This window comes from Bubalus kerabau, chromosome 10 (genome assembly GCF_029407905.1).
Source record: "Bubalus kerabau isolate K-KA32 ecotype Philippines breed swamp buffalo chromosome 10, PCC_UOA_SB_1v2, whole genome shotgun sequence".
NCBI lineage: Eukaryota > Metazoa > Chordata > Mammalia > Artiodactyla > Bovidae > Bubalus > Bubalus kerabau.
Genome location: NC_073633.1, coordinates 43,323,309 through 43,336,141, shown reverse-complemented (window position 1 = coordinate 43,336,141; position 12,833 = coordinate 43,323,309). Strand labels below are relative to the sequence as shown.

Below are 12,833 nucleotides of genomic sequence, written 5' to 3'. Positions count from 1 at the left end.
CAAAGCATCTATGAAGACCAGTTGTCTTAAAATAGAAACTACTGGGCTCGAGGAATTTTTTTAAAAAGGCTTTATAAAGGTATTCAGATAAGTAAATTAAGTTTTTTTTTAGTTCAGGGATTTTCATAACCATTTACTATTCATTAATACATAATTAATTCATAGGTAAGGAAAATAACCTAATATTTAAAGCACTCTGTACTTCTGATGAAATGGGACAATATTAACTAAAAATATGATTTTTAGACAATCCTAAGATTATATTGATCAATGCCATCCCTGACCATAATCCTTAAAGATCCAAAGATGACTAAAGAAAGTTATAAAATACACAGCATAAGACCTGAGTGGAGAATGATCAATAATCAGCTATGGATAAATCCTTATTGGAGTTGAGTATTATGAAAGATTAAATATTAAACAAGTGTGATGTGTGATGTTAACAACATGAATTTGGTCCAGTAGAGAAATATACAATTATTAAGTATAAAGAAAATAGGACCTATAAAAAAAACTGGACTCCTTTTGTACAAAGTTAATTTTTTTTCATTGTTTCCATTTTGTTGCTTTGATACTCTCCGTTTTAGTTCCTTTTCTTTGTAATACTTGTTAACAAGTACAGAATGGCACTTTATGAAAGTAAATTAAAACTCCTGACTCAAAGAATTTCAGCCTCAAGTACACAGTTCTCTCAAAAGAATGGATGCTGGACTTGCAGGCTACTATGCTAAGTGAAATAAGTCAGACAGAAAGATAAACACTGTATGATATCACTTACATGTGGAATCTAAAAAATATAACAAATTAGTGAACATAAAAAAAGAAGTGGTGGTGGGAATAAAAAAAAGGACAGCTACTGTTGCTGATTGCACCTAAAGAGACCATGGGGATGTCAGATGGGCAGATGTGATGAAGTACATCTATACAAGACAAAGGATGCCCAGTAGAAGTGTGGAGACCTATAGAAAATGCATAAGGCCTAGTCAGGTATAGCACTGTATACCCTGCTTTCTAAGATGTTACTTTCCAGGTTTACCTTGATTTCCAATACGTGATCTTCCAGACTGATGTAAAAATATAATTAACTGGTGATGGTTTTGCAGGATTAACTGAAGAGGCCCTTAATATTATATAAACTCTATAATCTTATACATTCAAGTTTTTTTGATTTATAAAAATTTTGTACTTACATTTGGGGACAGGCAATACAAAACAGAAAACAATATAAATATGTATAAGGAAAATAAGTCTGTTCAATACGGTGAACAAACCTAACAACTGAGCTTGTTGACCTAAAAAATGAAACAGCCAGTTATTTTACCAGCAAAAGGGGTTTATTTGGGAACAACAAACAACTGCAATTAGTGTCAAGCCAGCTATAGTAAAAGCCACAGCCAAGTCCCACAAACAGAGGGAAAGGGAGGAAGTTGGGAGCAGTTGTTTTGAACAAAGTTTCATGGAGGAAAGCGAGAGTTCAGGGTGATGAGGGGTTCTTATTAGCTTAGTAGCTAGGGTCAATTTCCTGTAGGAGATAAATGTACACCATTCCTATCTCTAATTGACAATCCTTCCTGTTATTTACCTAGAGTAACACTGTGTGAGAGCTCCTCCTTCTGGCCTCTCGACTCCATTTTAAATAAGGTTTCACTTTATTAATTTTCCAGCTTCCCAGGTGGCACTAGCAGTAAAGAAACTGCCTGCCAATGCAGGAGATATAAGAGACTCAGGTTTGATCTCTGGGTTGGGAAGATCCCCTGGAAAAGGAAATGGCAAACCACTCTAGTACTCTTGCCTAGAAAACCGCTAAGACAGAGGAGCCTGGCAGACTACAGTCTATGGGGTCGCAGAGTCAGACGTGACTGAGCAACTAACACACTTAATAATTTTCACAAGCTCAGTACCAACAGAACTCTCTTTTGTGTGCTCAGTTGTGAGGCTCCTCTGTCCATGGAATTTTTCAGGCAAGAATACTGGAGTGGGTTGCCATTTCCTTCTCCAGTAGATCTTCCCAACCCAGGGGGTGAACCTCGTCTCCTGCATTGCAGGCAGATTCTTTACCACTGAGCCATTGGGGAAGCCCTTCAATACCAATACAGTAATGGAACAAACTGGAATAACATTCAAAAGAACTTGCTGGTAAGAATAATTATATTCAGTAACATGCTAAAATATATCTTTGACAATGACACATTTTATTGAATAGGGAATAAGGCAGCTTCCCCAGGGATCTCTGAGAGGCAACTCAATAACAAAAACTCATGTAATTGTCTTTTGTATCTAGCACAGAAAAATATATCATACTCATATGGTTTATAAATAATTGCCAGTTTGGCCTAATCACCAAACTTTGGTAATTGTGTCTCTTAGTAAGTATAGATAGGAACTCCCTTCCAATCCAGAAAGCATCCTAGCTCCATTCTAAAAGCAGACATCAGAGCTCGACTGTGACAGTAAGAGAAGACAGTTTAAATGAGCCTGAAAATTCATGATTCAACTTCATTCTGAGTGAGTTCTTTGATTCTGTTCATGCAATGATCAACAGCATTAATAAGTAAAGGAATCCAACTATCTTCTGGCTGTGGGGTCACATGACTTGCTCTGCAAATGCAATGGGAAAAAGAGAAGTTAAATTTATTATACTGTCAAGGAAAAGACCTATCCTCAAAAGGGAGCACAGGGAAAATTATAGTAAAAGATGGCAAGTTTCTCTGCAGAAACTCAGCTGCTCCATAAGCAAAGCTGAAAAAAAAACACTACAATCACTTTCTACTCTTTGAAATGGGGCTTTGGGAGTTGAGAATGGCTGTACAGGCTTATTCTCAAAAAGCTATTTGGGGATAAGTCTTCATACTCACTTTGTTATTTCAAGTGCCTTCTTTAAAACAGATGCAAGTTTTGCAGACTAGAAAAAAAAAAAAAAAAAAAACAAGAGAAGTTACTCACCCTGAGCCCTACCACAAAAAGGAAAGAAAAGGAGACTTCCCTGGAGGTCCAGCGGCTGGGACTCTGAGCTCCCAGTGCAGGGGGCCTGGGTTCAATCCCTGGTCAGGAAGTAGACCTCACAGGCCACAACTAAAAGATCCTTCATGCCACAACAAAGACGGAAGATACTTCGGGGTGCAGCTAAAACTCAGCACAGCCAAACAAATAAAACAAATATTTAGGGGGAAAAAAGGAAAGGAGGAAAAAAATGGAAAGAAGGAAAAAAGGGGAGTGGGGAGAACAGCTAAAATATTTTACTTGAATATTAAAATATTTAATACTTTAGCTCTCTTCCCCCACTTTTTTTTCACATTCACTTTTTAAAAACTGACTTAATAAACATCTTTAGCAATTCATCATGTCAGTTTACCCTAGAAACAATTTTAAGGAATGCACAGTACATTGGTTGCATTCATACATCCTCATGTTATTTTGTCACTGGTATTCTTAAAATTCGTAAGTTAAAAAAAAAAAAAAAACAGTTGTTTCTGCTATACATATCCTGAACTATCAGCAGAGCTGGGACAAGAAGTCATTTTTTAAAAAGTGAAAGAGACAAAAGGAAGGAGCAAAGTTAAAATATTACAGTATTTTAATACTCAAGTAATACGAAGTCATTAAAAAAAAAACCTTGGAGGAAACAATCAAAAACAAAAATGTTGATTAGGTGGCAGGATCATGGACTCTTTTCTATCTAGCAAAATCTTATTAATACTGCTGCCATAGCATCTTTATAAGCTTTTTTATATTTAAATTTTTTTTAAGAAAACAAAAAAAGGAAAAACATAACCTAAATTTGTCCTAACTGCTGATAGTTCAGGATATATACAGCACAAACAACTGGGTTTTTTTAAAAAACTTAAAATTTTAAGAATGCCAATAACAAGATAACATGAGGATGTATGTATCCTACCAATATACCATGCATTCCTTAAAACGCTTTTAGGTAACTGACATGGCGTATTACTAACGATGTCTATTTCTTCAGAAGTCAATTTTTTAAAAGTGAATGTGAAAAAAAAGTTAATGTCCAAAAATATCCTAATTCTACTCCAAGGTGTTTCCACATTGTGAAGATACATTTGATGACTCTATTAATAATTTCCACAATCTAATTTACCAAATATTATTAGGACTGATACATCTGATGGTAAAATATAAGCTATCTGCAATTTTCCTTCTCTTTCCAATAAAATGAGACATAATAACTTAAAGTTTATAAAAAATAAGAGAACAGAACTCTAGCACAGGACCTAGGACTTCAAAGAAAACAATAAAATCAGATTTTTATAAAGAGCTTAACCATTCATGACCACTCATGGTTAGATCACAAAATATGTCAATATTAGAACAGAGAATATAGAATTAGAATAGATATTAAATATATTCTAATATTTTGTATTATAGTATTCTCTATTCAGTTCAGTTCAGTTCAGTCACTCAGTCGTGTCCAACTCTTTGCTTAGAATACTCTAATAGAGTATTCACCTATTTTGGCCTATACTGGAAATTAGAAACTTGTAATTTCACGTTGAAAGAATCCCAAAGCACTGTACTAATTAAGACTTTCTCTCAAGGCATGGTTTTCTAAGGTCTTTGGGTGCGTGCATGCTAAGTCACTTCAGCTGTGTCTGACTCTTTGCGACCCAAGACTGTGGCCCACCAGGCTTCTCCATCCATGGGATTCTCCAAGCAACAATACTGGTGTGGGTTGCCATGCCCTCCTCCAAAGGATCTTCCTGACCCAGGGATCAGACCATGTCTCAAGTCTCCCACACAGGCAGGTGCATTCTTTACTGCTAGCACCACCAAGGAAGCCCCTCTAAGGTCTTTGGGTTTTTCTTAACAATTACCCAAGTGGTTATGGAAGAGACAGTACTGTCAGAGCTCACTGCTGTCAGAATTCAAATTCAATAAATATTTATCAAGCACAAACACATGGTGACATTACTACTGTACTTACATCCAAGTGTAACAGATAAACATATTCCCCACAGTTTAAGGAAATACCAGTGATTACTGAAATTCTACCAATTAGGTCTGCAGCTATTCCCTCAAAGCCAGTACTTACATTGATTCGCACAGTCAAAGGGCACACAGGTGGGTAAATGCTCAGAGCCAAATCATCCACACTAAAGGGAGAAAGAAAAAATAACCATTAACCAAGAAGGAACAAAGCTCAACTAGGTGGTCTCCAGGACACAACTAAGGATGCAACGAGTGAGGAAATAATTCCCAGAAATGCATCAGTTCCTTAAACTGGGCAACCAATAAATAACCAATTCAACTGGTATTTATGGAACACATACATACCCTGTTTTACTAAGAAGTTGAGGGTGGGGGGAACTCCCTTGGCCAGTAGGATGGGACATTATTAATTCATTTGAACATGTTTGGATCTGAAACCATAAGTTTAATAACAGATATTGCCAGGGTTCATCCCTGAATGCCATTAAAGTAGGTACCACTTTTAATCAAGCAATCAAGTTAGTGCTGTACCACCAAAAACAGGACAAACTAATACCATGTGCCTCTCCGGTATGATGCAATGAAAAGCATGAAACGCTCAACTAAGTGATATTCTTGCCAAAAACGTTTAACCTGAATATAATTATGAGAAAACAACCACATGAATCCAGATTGCTGGATATTTTACAATGCAACTGACTTGGATTCTTTAAAAATGTCAAGAAAATAAAAAAAAAATTTTAAATGTCAATGACAAAAAAAGCTAAAAAAGGACAGGGACTGTTTTAGTTACAAGATACCAAAGAGAAGACAACCAAATGCAGTATGACTCCTTGACAAAACCCTGAATTAAAAAAACAAACAAACAAGCTATAGAAGACGTTTTAGAGACAAATTTGGGAAATCTGAATATTAGATACCATTATTATATTCAGTATAATCTTTATCGTCAGGGAATGGCAAACCACTCCAGTATTCTTGCCTGGAGAATTCCATGGACAGAGGAACCTGGCAGGCTACAGTTCACGGGGTTGCAAAGAGTCGAACATGACTAAGCGACTATCACACACAAACACATATTCAATGGGAATTTCTTCAATGTAATACTAAGAGTAAAACTATTCTTAGGAAATACATGCTGAAATATTCAGAGAAAAACATCACTGATATCTGCAACTTACTCACCAATGGTTCAGAGATAAAAATAGCACATCTATTTCAGTTTTTAAAAAGGCACATGTAATTACAGAGAAATAAACCAATACAGAAAAAAAAAAGTGAACAACAGGTGAACCTAGATGGAAGTACAGGTACTCACTACAATACTTTTTAACCCTTCCTGCCGGTTTGAAAACTTTCAAAACAAAAAGATGGGGAAAAACCTTCAGGTGACGGCACAAGTTGAGATCAGAATGCTGCTGCTGGCATGTTTTGAGTACAGGTCACGCTTACCTAGGGCTGATCTCATCAGAAATGTCCACAATGTCATCCAGCTGGGCCACCTGATCCTTCTTCCCGTTCTCTGCCACTGAGAGCCGGATTTTCTTCAGGCAGGCTTTAGATGCTCTTGCCAGGGCAAGGCATGGGATTATGAGCTCCTGGTCTTCCTCTGACCAATATGAGTCCCGATTGTTTGGACATCCCAATATATCCTCATCAACATGGTTGTCAGAGCTGTCCTCCTCAACGTCATTCAAGAGGCCACAGTAAGGGTCACATTCTTCCACAGCCTAAGATACAACAGGATATATGTGAATGCCAGAAAAAAAAAACAAAACAAAAGTATTAATACTTTTAGCATCATGTCTGAGTTGTCCCCAAACTTCAGCCAGCTATTTCCCTAAATGGCTACAGAGCTGAATCACCTCACACATGCTGTTCTAACTCTCCTAGTGCAGCAATGGAACAGAGAGGAATGGTACAAATCAAACCCCCACATGGGGCAGGGGGAGATGGGAGATGGAGGATGGGAGTGAGGGGGGACCCACGTGGTCCACGCTTGACACATCTTCTCTCTTTATAACCAATCCTCATCTACTAGACACAGAGTGGCCTTCCAATGACCATCAAAGAAAGAGGTCCTCTCACCTGCTCCATCTCCTCATGTGCATCCTTCACAAGATCCACACTCTTTGTCAGCACTGAAAGGGCTGCAGCTTTGTTATCTATGAGTGAAGAATGAGAAGCACTGCAGTTAGTGGAGAATCCCAACAATTCTCGAGGCTGCAAAAAGCAACAGTGTTCTCATCTGAAGGGAGTGCCAAGAACAAGGGCAGCAGGTGAATGTAAAATTCTTCTCATATACATCCTCTGGGTGCCCAGACAGGGGGGCTAAAAAGCTTTCTGTCATTCACCATAGGAAGAAATATAATAGTTACATGATGTTTCTCAGCATGGTACCCTTAGATGACCACTGCTCTTGGCCTAGCAGGCTCTACCCCATAACTGCTTCAGTGTCCCCAGAATACTGCCCCTGGGGCAGGAACAAAAGAGAAAACCACATCTGTTCAACAAGAGACAGAGCCACAGCCAGAGAGTGTTTGAATTTAGAAGTTATGTGAACTAAGAAGACTGGCAAAAAGAATTAATACCTATCTTTTCATGTTGGTGATAAACTACACCTATTTCACTAAGTTCTTGAGGTAAGTAAAAATACACACTACTACAAAACTGGCAGCTAGATGTGAGGTCTGTCAGCTTTGGCCAGCAGAGTCAACGTCTACTCTCCACTCTCACCCACCTTTTGGGATCTGAGGTACATGTTGGCAAGCATCCCAGACACTGTTGTAGGAAATCAGGTTCTCAGGGCTGCTGAAAGGAATCAATAAGGATATATCAATAACCTGGGTTCCTGTTTCCTTCAAAGGTCCTTCCTGATGGGTCATTAATCTCAGTTATCAGTAACTTTGCTGTTAAAATGACTTTTTCCCCCCTCCCAGAAGCAAAGAACCCCATTACCCAATAACTCCAGCTTGTGGCATCACTACCTCTGAGCTGGATTGATGTAAAGTGCTTCCACAAGCTGAGCCATGTCATCCACGATGTCCAGAGTGGCGCTCCGCACCAGCTTCCGCAGGGTGATGCCTATAGCCAGACCCAAAGACTAAGCAGCCTGTTCGTCTTTCCAGAAGCCTGGAAAGTCTTCCCGAGAATCTAAGCCCTACAGAATTTGAGTTAATGTGCACCCACGTGCTTTAACCGGAGTGCCAACACAAAATGTGTTGTATCCCCATGTTATTTGCTTACTCCTCCCACCATTCCTTAGTGGTATTTTCCAAAAGAGATCTGGAACAAAATTGTTTCATGACAGCATGTATTCATTCATTAAAAAGTAGTTTCTTAGGACTTTCCTGGTGGTCCAGTGGCTAAGACTCTACGCTGCCAATGCAGGGGCCAGGGTTCAGTCTCTGGTAAGGTAACTAGATCCTACATGCCACGACTTAGAGTTCACGTGCTGCAACTAAAGACCCTGCACGCCATAACAAAGACTGAAGAGCACACCTGCCACAACTGAGACCTGGCACAGCCAAATAAATAAAATAATAAATATTTTTTAAAATAGTGATTTCTTGACATTTGTGGATAAAACACTTCAAGTTTAAACCACATGAGTAACCCTGAAGTTCCATGAAACAGGTATTCATTTATAATTGTAACCTGATAATAATCAAGACACGAAGATACAGGCAGAGCTGGAGGCCACTTAACCTATAAGGGAGCTCAGAAACAGCATGTGATGAGGAGGAGGAGCCTGGGGATGGCACTGATAACCAAGCAGTATCTGTGGTGATTATAATCCATAAGAGATGGAGAAGCCAGTGAGAATTAAAAATGTTAAGAGTCGGTAAGGCAGGGGACATGAGAACACAGTATCTGAACTTTAGCAGAAAGGCTTACTTATGGAGGTCACTTATATAACTACCTTTGCCTGCACTTAATGGGAGAAAGTTACATTACATGATCAAATCGAGGAAAAGGTAAAATTCTCAGGACATAAGCTGTCACATTAGCAAAGATCTACCCCATAAACTGAACACTTATGTGTATGGAGTGGCTTACCCTGATCCTTGGGAAACAAATAGTACACCGCAATAATTGCCTTGATGGCAGCATGCACTTGTTCACAGAACCTCTGGGTTTCCTATGAGATGACAAACCAATTTCAGAAAGAAAAAAAGAAATGGATTAGATCAATGTGGTCAAGCCATCTACAGGGGAAAAGAGCAGACATCTGTACAGCATCATCAAACATTTTCTGAAGTTCTGTTATGCATCAGGCCCTGTGCTGCTCTCATCACATACCAGGGAGGAGTTAGCTGGATACCAGATACTGAGCAGAAACTCAGTAAGACAAGAAGAAACTGTAGGAAAAACATCCCTGATACTCTATATCCCAAGATATCTGTGATCAGCTTTGAGATATTCACCATATCTTAGACCAGGAGTTGGCAAACTAGAGCTCAAGGGCGAAATCAGGCTCACTGCCACTTTTTGCAAATAAAATGTTTCTGGGACACAGCCACACTCATGCATTTACATATTGTCTATAATAGTATTCGCACTATAGAGGCAGAGTGGAGTAGCTGGGCTGCAAAGCCTAAAATGTTTACTATTTGTCCCTTTACAGAAAAGTTGTCAGCTCTATCTTAGACCATTAACCAGTTGTCTATCTCTCTGCCTCTGTCCATCTCTAACAGAATCTCAGTATACCTAAAGGAAATCAGCATGGACTCTACAATGCTCAATGTTGACTATTTTCCTTCTAGGTAGTCACTGGCTTTCCCTTATCTTCCTTGTCCTCACTGCTCTGCTAAATTTCAAACCAGTGCTATGCAAAATGTGATCTACAGATTGGTGCCAGTCCATAAATGATCTGTTACCAGTCTGAGACGGATAGGTACAAAGATTGAGAGTACTTAGAAACTTTTAGGCCAATTTGACATTGTTTCAACATCCAAACATATAATTTTGTAAAAATACCATGTTGTAAGGACTGGAATTAAAAAAAAAACAACAACAACAACCCATTCTTTGGCAGAATTAATGTGCTGAGATCCTAAGAAAGCAATTGTGATTCAAATATATATAATTCATATAAAGCCATATTCTAATTTTTCATCTATGAATGAAAAAACCACTGTCCTGAGCATGTACAGAGTAATCAAACTGACCAAAATTAAAGACAAAGATAAAATATTAAAAGCAACAAGGGAAAAAAAAATAAATAAAAGCAACAAGGGAAAAGTGACAAATAACATACAAGAGAACTCCCATAAGGTTACCAGCTGATTTCTCAACAGAAACACTTATTACTTGTGTAAAAAGAAGCCATATATATGGAATAATACAAAAGGAACCAGAGACAGGAGATATAAACTTTTTAGCACATTTAACTTTGATATCTTTTGAACCTTATACTGTCTACATTATTAAAATTAAGTATAAAAATAATTCAGTACAAAAGAGTATTATGTAGTATTATAGAAAAGGTATCAGATAGAACCTAATTTAAGTCCTAGCTCCACTACTTATCTACCTTAAACTGAGCCTCTGAGCCTGTCTGTTCATCTGTCAGAAAGGGATCATGTGTGTGAAAACACTTAGCAAATAGAAAGTACTTTTAAAAATGTCAGAAAGGAAGTAACCAGGATGAACCTCAGAATGAACCAATATTTAGAAGAGCCATCTACCCCATGACAACTACTGCATTTGACAATTTGATTTTCAGAACAATCCTGTGGTGCGAGAACCTTCATTTTACTCGACAGATGAGGAAATTAAATCCCCAGATTTGAGTGTAAAAGGTGGGAAGAAAATGAGAGGCTTCCTAAGGAATACTGAGCAGCACAAGAATTCTAGAAAAGTGAAGCCCACCTGTGGAGATGGCAGTGGAAGTCGAGAGAAGGCTACGGTCAGAGTCGTGGCTTCCCTTGACACCGTCCCAGCTGCCTCATCTGGGGGGGTGACAGAGCAGGTGGCAAGAGCCAACATGTTAGTGCCAAAAGGCCAAGGCTGCAACGGCTGCACGGACTTTGAAGATAATGCGTTCCCTCTCCACCCATGCCCGCTGAGACGTCTCAAAAACACCTCCAAAAACCAGTGTTTTATATTTCAACCTCGGAAGTACCAAGGATAGGTAAGTATCCCCGCAGAGAGGCTGGGGCGGGGGGAAGCAGGAAGGAAAGGAGTAGGGAAGAGATGAGAGACAGCAGTCACCAATAGGAGAAGCACTCACTGAATCTTCTCCAAAAGGCCTCCCGATCAAACTCCTTGGTGGTTTCCTGGGCTTCGCCGACTAGTGGGTGCGGGGTGTGGGCCGGGCGGCGACAAACGAAAGAGCACAGGTAAGCGGAACTACCTCCCGGCCCCACCTCCTCCGCCCGGACCCGGCGCCGCGGCCGCCAAGGCCTGGCCCCTTCCCACCCAAGCCCGCCCCTGCGGTCGCCCGTCCCCACTACGTCAGCTCACCCCGCACTCCAGGAAGCAGCTGCCGCAGCTCCCCGGCTAAGTGCCGAAGCTGTTCCAGAGGAGGATCCAGGGTGGGGTCTGGGGCTGCAGATACAGCTGCGCTCTCCATCCCAGTACCGCGTTAGGAGCCAGCGGACTAAGCCCCCACAACAGCTTCCGGAGCCGCACTGCTGTCAGCTCGTCTTCCAAGCCACGGTCTCGCTTCCGGCAACCTGTCCCGCCCCGGAAGCACAGCCACGCCCCTTCCGCTCTCAAAAGCTCCGCCTCACTCCCGCGCCTAGCGACACAGGCAAGACCCAGACGGGGTTGTTTCCTATTCATCATTCATTTATTGGTATTTGATTAGTTGAAAACACCCCCGACTGAGGAAGCAGAGAGCCCATAATCCTGTTGAAAACAGGAACTAATCAAGGGTAGTCAGGGTCAGATCCAAGATTGCACGTTCCCTGTCCCTAAAGTGGCCTCCTTACAGGCTGCCAAGTTCCAGACACTGTGCTAGGTACTTTACATGAGGTATCTAAAAAACACTGAGTGGGCCTCAGATACTCCCATAGCCACCAGCCCCTGCCCTGTGGATCTCCTAGATAAAAGCTTTCTCTTCACAAAAGTAAATCAACCCTTTACCTTCTTGGGGAAGGAGGGAATCATGGCATTATATAGAGAATTTTCTGCAGTCCATTCTGCAAGAATCAGTAGTAGGTAATCCCCCCAACTCCCAGGTGTCCAAAGAACAGCAGGTCCCTGAAGTTTGCCCATCAATACTGGCCTTTCGCCTGCTGCTGAGGCAGAGGCCTGGGCTACAGAGGTGGATGAGGAGATACAGACTTCAGGAGCTCAAGTGGCTTTTTAACTGCACTATGAAGGTTCCAAGCTCAGCAGAGTTCAGTGTCCAAACACAACGAATGAGAACAGGTGTCACCAGTGTCAACCAGGTCCGTAAAGGGGAGAATAATAAAGCTAGAGTGCCATATGTCACATGAAGAAAGTAGCAGGAATAAATATGCCAGATGTACAGCAGTAACATAAGTAGGTGAACAGGTATAATTTTCAAGTATTTTCCTTGACGGAGATGAGACCTGAAGCTGTGACCAAAGCACCGCTGCAGCAAAATCCAACACAGGTAAACCATCAAGGGGATGTTAAAAAACACCAGCTGGAAAGAACAGAATAGAACCATTAGCTTATTAAGCCCTGGTGGGGTCAGGTCTCACTAACACATTATTGGTGGCTACTAAAAATATGTTGCTTTCTCTCTTGTTAACTGATACTTTATGCTTTAATCACACTTGTGTGGTTAGTCGTTTATTTGCCTGCATCCTTTTGTTCATCTTAAAGGCAAGTGTCATTTCATTTCTGTTGAAGCTCTCAAATGTTTAAGTTTAGAAATGAATATATATGTTTATGTACAAACACAC

The 12,833-nt window shown here is 40.3% G+C and overlaps 2 protein-coding genes across 6 annotated transcripts in view; both read right to left on the bottom strand.

The window, feature by feature from the left end:
- Positions 1-2,171: 2,171 nt before the first annotated feature.
- On the bottom strand, positions 2,172-11,658 carry CCNDBP1 (cyclin D1 binding protein 1). 4 transcript variants are annotated; one of them, XM_055537531.1, is made up of 11 exons: positions 11,419-11,657; positions 11,186-11,245; positions 10,825-10,904; positions 9,010-9,091; positions 7,938-8,034; positions 7,691-7,758; positions 7,039-7,115; positions 6,403-6,680; positions 5,054-5,114; positions 2,856-2,902; positions 2,172-2,598 (listed from the first exon to the last, which is right to left on the bottom strand). In XM_055537531.1, the coding sequence occupies exons 1-11, from the start codon at positions 11,525-11,527 to the stop codon at positions 2,484-2,486; spliced, it is 1,074 nt and encodes a 357-aa protein (XP_055393506.1). In that variant the 5' UTR covers positions 11,528-11,657; the 3' UTR covers positions 2,172-2,483. The 4 variants fall into 4 exon arrangements, with proteins under 4 accessions (XP_055393506.1, XP_055393505.1, XP_055393509.1 ...); XM_055537530.1 differs by having other exon boundaries at positions 7,691-7,761; positions 11,419-11,655; XM_055537534.1 differs by lacking the exon at positions 2,856-2,902 and having other exon boundaries at positions 7,691-7,761; positions 11,419-11,658.
- A 66-nt stretch (positions 11,659-11,724) lies between these two features.
- Positions 11,725-12,833, bottom strand: part of TMEM62 (transmembrane protein 62) — a 33,829-nt gene continuing 32,720 nt past the window's right edge. For both annotated transcript variants that reach the window (XM_055537529.1, XM_055537528.1), the window contains exon 14: positions 11,725-12,571. In XM_055537529.1, the coding sequence (XP_055393504.1) occupies positions 12,245-12,571 (327 nt within the window). In that variant the 3' untranslated portion in view covers positions 11,725-12,244. The remainder of the gene's footprint in view (positions 12,572-12,833) is intronic.